At 60.5% G+C, this 6,195-nt stretch overlaps 1 protein-coding gene across 1 annotated transcript; it reads right to left on the bottom strand.

The window, feature by feature from the left end:
- Positions 1-1,384: 1,384 nt before the first annotated feature.
- MAMSTR (MEF2 activating motif and SAP domain containing transcriptional regulator) lies at positions 1,385-5,314 on the bottom strand. The gene is made up of 9 exons (XM_042970069.1): positions 5,301-5,314; positions 4,943-5,073; positions 4,187-4,353; positions 3,817-4,001; positions 3,371-3,473; positions 2,970-3,164; positions 2,530-2,697; positions 2,397-2,451; positions 1,385-1,971 (listed from the first exon to the last, which is right to left on the bottom strand). Exons 1-9 carry the CDS (start codon positions 5,312-5,314, stop codon positions 1,688-1,690), a joined length of 1,302 nt encoding a protein of 433 aa, XP_042826003.1. The 3' UTR covers positions 1,385-1,687.
- Positions 5,315-6,195: the final 881 nt, after the last annotated feature.

The following is a 6,195-nucleotide window of genomic DNA, read 5'->3' as shown; positions in this document are numbered from 1 at the left end:
TTTATCCAAACTAGACAACCCTGAGGCTGCTTACCCTGCCTCTCCGGTTCCTTCCCTGGGAAACCACAGTAAAGACTCTTGCCCAGGGTTTCCCTCCCCCTCCCCCTCTCGGCCTCCGGACTGACCCTGGCCCTTGCCCACGTGGCCTGGTGTGGCTTGGCACGCCCCCTTCTCTTGGGATCCGTGAGAAAAACACACAATCTTTTCAAGGAGGATAACAAAGGATCAGATCGTCCTGATCTGCCCGGCTCCGCCACACCTGAATAATACGAAAACCTACGCTTGAAAAGACGTTGCTTGAAGACAACCATTAGAAAAGAGAAATGTAAGGGGCGCCTGGGTGGCTCAGCCGGTTGGGCCTCCGATTTCGGCTCAGGTCATGATCTCATGGTTTGTGGGTTTTCTGTGCGGACAGCTCGGAGCCTGGAGCCTGCTTTGAGTTCTGTGTCGCCCTCTCCCTCTGCTCCTCCCCTGCTCCCACTCTGTCTCTCTTTCTCTCTCAAAAATAAATTAAAAAACATTTTTTTTTTAATTAAAAATAAATAGGGGCGCCTGGGTGGCTCCGTCGGTTGAGCTTCTGACTTCGGCTCGGGTCATGATCTCAGGGTTCATGAGTTCAAGGCCCCATCGGGCTCTCTGCTGTCCGTGCAGAGAGACCACTTCGGATCCTCTGTCCCCCTCTCTCTCTGCCCCTCCCTGACTCGCACATGCATTCTCTCTCTCTCTCTCTCTCTCAAAAATAAATAAACGTTAAAAAAAATTCTCTCTCTCTCCTCCTCTGCCATTCTCCCCCGCTCCCACTCTCTCTTAAAAAAAAAAAAAAATGACTGCAACCCCAAAGAATTGCCTTGCTGAGCCACTCAGTGGAATTGTGAGTGATCATAGTTATTATTTTGAGACTCTAACTTTGGGGATGGCTTGTTATTCAGCAATAAAAAAAAGGGGGGGGGGACAGATCTCCCTCAGCTTCAAAAGCCTAACTCCCTTGGCCTCAGGGTAGGACAGACTGCAGCTTAATTTATCCTCCAGAGCTCCCCACGGGGCCCAGTTGAGGTTGGGACTTCACCTGACGTCACACTCTTGCGAATCTTCCCCTTCTCTGTCCAGTGTCCTCTGCTCCTTTTGGTTTCTCCTCAGAGCATTTATCTCATGAATCAGGGGGCACATGAGTCTTGTCTCGGGCTCTTCTTCCAAGGGAATCTGACCTCAGACACGACACGTTGATATTCTCACTTCCAACCGGAAGCCAAGGGTCTGGCTCCCCATTCTCCCTCCCGACTCTTCCTTGCCCCTCTCCTTACATCCCGTAAGCACAGACCACCTTCCAGACTCCCCAGCCCCAGGGAACCATCTAGTAGGTGGCACGGAGGGTGGGGGGGAAGAAGGTGGGAACAAAGACATCATGAGGTCTCTGAAGGAAGGAGCAAGCAGTTTGTTGGCCCTGGCCAGCAGCAAATGACACGGACCACACAGCCATGGAGGAGATCATACGGAGGTCAGGCAGACAAGAGTCTGGCGGACGGCATGTCAGCAGCCGTTCAGGGGCCACGTGGGGATGAGAGTGTTCTCTGATTCTGTGTCCATGGTGGGAGGGGCTCTGCACGTTGTCCCCCGCCTCCCTTGGGAGCGTGCCTCTGTGACTTTCCCATCCCCACCAGTGCCCCCTCTCTGGAAGCCCCAGAATCCATCACCACGGATCGTCCAGCAGGTCCCACAGCCGGGTGCCACTGGGGTCAGATAAGTCAGCAGAGAAGACGCTGGGGGCTGGGGGACCACAGCCTAGCAGAGGACCCCCACTCAGAGCCTCCAGCCAGTCCAAGGAATCCGTGGGGCCCCTGGGAGAGGGCGACGGGGAGTTTGTGGGGGACGGGAGCGAGGAGGAGAAGACAGATGAGAGGCCTTCAGAGTCTGGGGAGGGGGACAGCACGTCGAAGGAGCCGGGGAAGTCCAGGGGGATGGGGGGCAGCTGGTCTGCAGAAGGAATGGAGTGTGAACTTAGGCAGGCAGAGATCCGGACGCCACTCTGTTAATCCTCGTTTCCAGACGTCTAAGTCCCCAACCTCTAGGACCCAGGACTCCAGACCCCAACCCCTTCCTCCTTGGACTAGGAGTCCAGAACCTCAGTCTCCTCTTCCCCCACATCAACAAGTTTGACTCGGGGCGCCTGGGTGGCTCAGTCCGTTGAGCGTCCGACTTCAGCTCAGGTCATGATCTCACAGTCCGTGAGTGCGAGTCCTGCGTCGGGCTCTGTGCTGAGCGCTCGGAGCCTGGGGCCTGCTTCGGATTCTGTGTCTCCCTCTCTCTCTGCCCCTCCCCTGCTCGTGCTCTGTCTCTCTCTCTCTCAAAAATAAATAAACATCAAAAAAGATTAAAAAAAAAAAAAGTTCGACTCTTACCAGCGGGCTCCATCTGATCCTCCAGGATGTCATCAATGCCCCGGTTCGGAAGCAACTGCGGGACGGGCAGAAGCGGCGTGAGCCTGGGACCCGTCCCGATCCTGATCGAGACCCCTAACCAGCTCCCTCTCACCTGCGCCCTGCGGATGGCTTCCTGCAGCTCCTCCTCCAGACTCGGGGCCGCCGTGGATGGTGCCGAGGCAGGGGTCAGCGCCGGAGCCCGCGCGGGAGCCGGCGCAGTCGGCTGGGTTTCCGCGGCACGTGGAAGAGGCGGAGGGTGACAGCTCCGGCCTGACTTGAGCTAGAACCGCGGGGAAGAGTTCCCATAAGCCACGCCCACTGGGCGCAACCCCACCCCCCCTCGCAAGCTGTGGCTCCACCCCCCCAGCCGGTCGCATCCCGGCCCCGCGCTCACTCATCGACCACCCTATTGGTTTCTCTTCCCTTAAGATCCGCCCACTACGCTCTTAACCACGCCCCCACACTTCATTGGCTATTCTTCTTTCGACCTCCCGCCCCCGTCCCGCTCCGTCTTCTCCTCACTGGTCCGTACGCGCGTGGCCCCGCCCTCACCGAGCCCGGCCGCCGGACTGCTCCCAGAGCCTTGGGCCTGAGGCGCGGCCAGGGAGCGCTCGCCGGACTGTCCTCGCGTCGCGGCTTCGGCCGCTCGCGGGGCAGGGCGCCGCCGCGCATGCGCTCCAGGAGCATCGACTTAGTCCCCGACACCGGGAGGCCCCGCAGGCGCAGCTGCTGCCGGAGCTCTGAGACCTGGGGTGGGGGAGCGGGGAGAGGCCTTGCTGGGAGGGCTCCGGGGCGAGGCGGGAGCTGGGGCCGGATATTTGCAAAACCGCGAGAAGAGGGACGAGAAGAGGGACGGGGTCTCCAATGGGGCAGAGACTGGGGACTCAGACTTATGGGCACCCCCCCCACCCCCGAAGGAGAGGGCCAGCCTGGGAAGTGCTCCCCATACTCACCGTCAGCTCCTCCAGTTTAAGGGTCTGAAGTTCCAACTTGTGTGGAGAGGGCGAGGCGCTGGGGACTCCAGGCGGGGAGGGAGTGAGGGGGGTGGGCTTCATCCTGGTGGTAGTCGTGGGGGTGGGGGGAACAGAGGTTAGACGGGGCGGAGAGAGAAAGGGCATCCGGGGGTCCTCAAAGACCTGGGGGGGGGGTGTGAAGAGGAAGGAGAGGGCCCAAAGTTCTGGGTCTCCGACGGGGCTAGTCCCTGTGCATGGGGAGCAGGAACCGGAGGCTCAGTGTCTTGGGTCTGGAGCCAGGACTCCTGGAAACTGACGGGAGAGGGACCAGGAAACTGGGAGAGGAAGGGGCTGGGGGCTAGACTCCCCTGCTCTTGGACTCTGGGTTTGAGTCCAAGATGCTGGGGGCCTGACTTTCCGGCAGAGAACGAAAACGGGATGCATACCTAGGAGGTGGCCGCTGGGAGTTTGTCCCTTCCCACAGAGGTGGTCCAGGGGGACCCAGAGCCAACATTTTGGCCTGGGGGTCGACCCTGGACCCTTGTCTCGGCCCCGGGGGCATGTACTGGTGGTATGTCAAGTTCCCCTTTGGCTTGGGCTCTCTCCAATGTTGGGAGATCTTAGGAGACTCCTGTAAAAGCAGGTGTGATGTCACATGCTTCAGCTCTGTGCCCCCTCTCCTGCCCCAGAGCCTCATGCAAAGCAGGGCGAGCATCAGTCAGCTGAGCCCCGCCAGAAAGGAGCCAAAAAGGGCAGCAGCGAAGAGGACCAACGCTAGACTCTCAGGGGTACTTCCCTTCACTCGTGGAGACTCACCTTCAGGGACCTCCAAGGGCCATATTCTGATTCAGGGAGCAGGTCCCCAGGACTGAAGAGGAAAGGAGTGGGACCCGAGGGCGAGGCTGGGGCCAGAGCAGGGCCCGTGGCTGAGACCCATGGATCTGGATCCAAGACTGAAGAGGTGGTGAGGGACCCCGAGACGCCTGCAGATAGCAAGCCAGGCAGGGAGGAACAAGGCTGTGTGGGAAGGAGGGCCCTGCAGGCCACAGCCCCCCACCGCGGGCATGAGAGGGCGGGGCCAAGGAGTGAAACCCCAGGAGCCCGCAAGGCAGAGGTTCTAGGGACCCAGACTTTTATATTCTCAAGGAAGGCAGGAATCGCGTCCTTAGTCACCAAGGGGTGTGATGGCTGCGAATCGCAGCTTTCTGGGGTTCTGCTGGGACAGCCAGCACTCCTGGTTTCTTGAGGAGAGAGAGAAAAGCTGAAAGCCACATCCTGAGATGCATTAATGTGTGCCAAATGTGGGGTCTGGGATGCCTGTCTTCTCCAAAGAAACGGGATCTGGATTCACGCGTTTTATTGGGGCGGGAAAAGCCAGAAAGCAGGAAGCGGAGCTTTTGGGGGTAGGGTGGCCAAGGACCTGTGTTCTTGGGTCCTCGGGAAAGGACGGGATCGGATTTCAGTGTATCCCTGGCAGAGGGACTGAGGCTCGGGAACCAGTGCAGGAGATCTGGCCGCTGGGCCCCAGGGGAGTCTGGCCACCATCCCCTCCCTTGCAGGGCCCACACTTACTTGGGTCCTGATACCGCCTGTGGATCCGAAGCTGGAGGACTGCGGAGGAAAGAGGGAGGTGGGAGGGGAAAGGCGGGAAGGGAGTGTCCAGGAGCCTGGCCTGGCGGGGCGCCGCGCCCAGCCCCCTTACACTCCCCGGGGCAGGCGGGTGGGTGGGCTGTCAGCCCGGTCCCTTTCCCGGGCCTCCCGCCTGCTCCTCGCTCCCAGCCGCAGCCCTTCTGCGACCAGGAGCCAGCCAGCGTGCAGGCAGGAGGCGGCCCTGCCCCCCAGCTCCACCGGCCCCCCTTCAGGAGCACGTACCCACCCAACTCAAGGCACCATCGCCAACTTGGCCAGCCGGACCCGTTTGCACCCTCACCTCCTCCGGTCCATGTGCTCGAATCTGCGCAAGCCCACTCCCTCCTGTGTGCCCCTGGGCCTCCCCCCACAGTCGCCCCCTCTGTACACGCCTCTCCCCGGGCCCTGGTTTGGCACGCACGCCACTTCTGTGCACTCGTACCCTGTGGCGCTCTCCATCTTGGCTCGCCCTGTCCTGGCACCCACCCAGCCACACTGACACACTTCCCCGCACACTCAGGATCTGGCTTCCAGCTTGGGAGCAAGGATCCCGCTCCGTCACGTTCCACGTGCACTCCCCGGCACCCCCTTGGCTCTTCGGTCACCGGCGTCTTCGCACCCACCCAGCCACGGAAGCACACTCGTTCACACGCGCGTTTCACCCTCCGCGCGCCGCGCGCGCAGGAACTGACATCCAGCGCCACTCACTTGCCCGCTTTCTGTCTGCACTGGGACCTAAGACACGACCCGTGACGCTTTCGCCGCGTGACAGCTCGCTTGTCCCCTCACCCACGCTGCTCACGCCAAAGTCCCCAGTCTGTGTACCCCGTCCACTTTGCACACCTGTCAATTTCAGCTCCTGTTCCTTCGCAGTACCCGACTCTCCACACCCACCCCTACCCGCCCACCTGCTCCTCAGTGTTTACGTGAACATTGTATTGGCCGTTTGCACGCTCGTTGAGCCACCAAAAACTCAAGCCCTTTGCTGGGGCCTCCTTTCTGCACAAGTGACCTTTTGTACAGAGGACACGTGCCTTGTGGGCCCCATGGCCTCCTTCCCACCCGACCCCCCCCTCCCATACACACTCCCAGAGTTAAGAGTTCTCAATCCCAGGGGGCGCCTGGGTGGCTCCCTCGGTTAAGTTCAGGTCATGATCTCACGGGTTCGTGAGTTTGAGGCCTGTGTCTGGCTCCGC

This window comes from Panthera tigris, chromosome E2 (genome assembly GCF_018350195.1).
Source record: "Panthera tigris isolate Pti1 chromosome E2, P.tigris_Pti1_mat1.1, whole genome shotgun sequence".
Classification (NCBI taxonomy): domain Eukaryota; kingdom Metazoa; phylum Chordata; class Mammalia; order Carnivora; family Felidae; genus Panthera; species Panthera tigris.
This window is presented reverse-complemented; position numbering and strand designations above follow the sequence as displayed.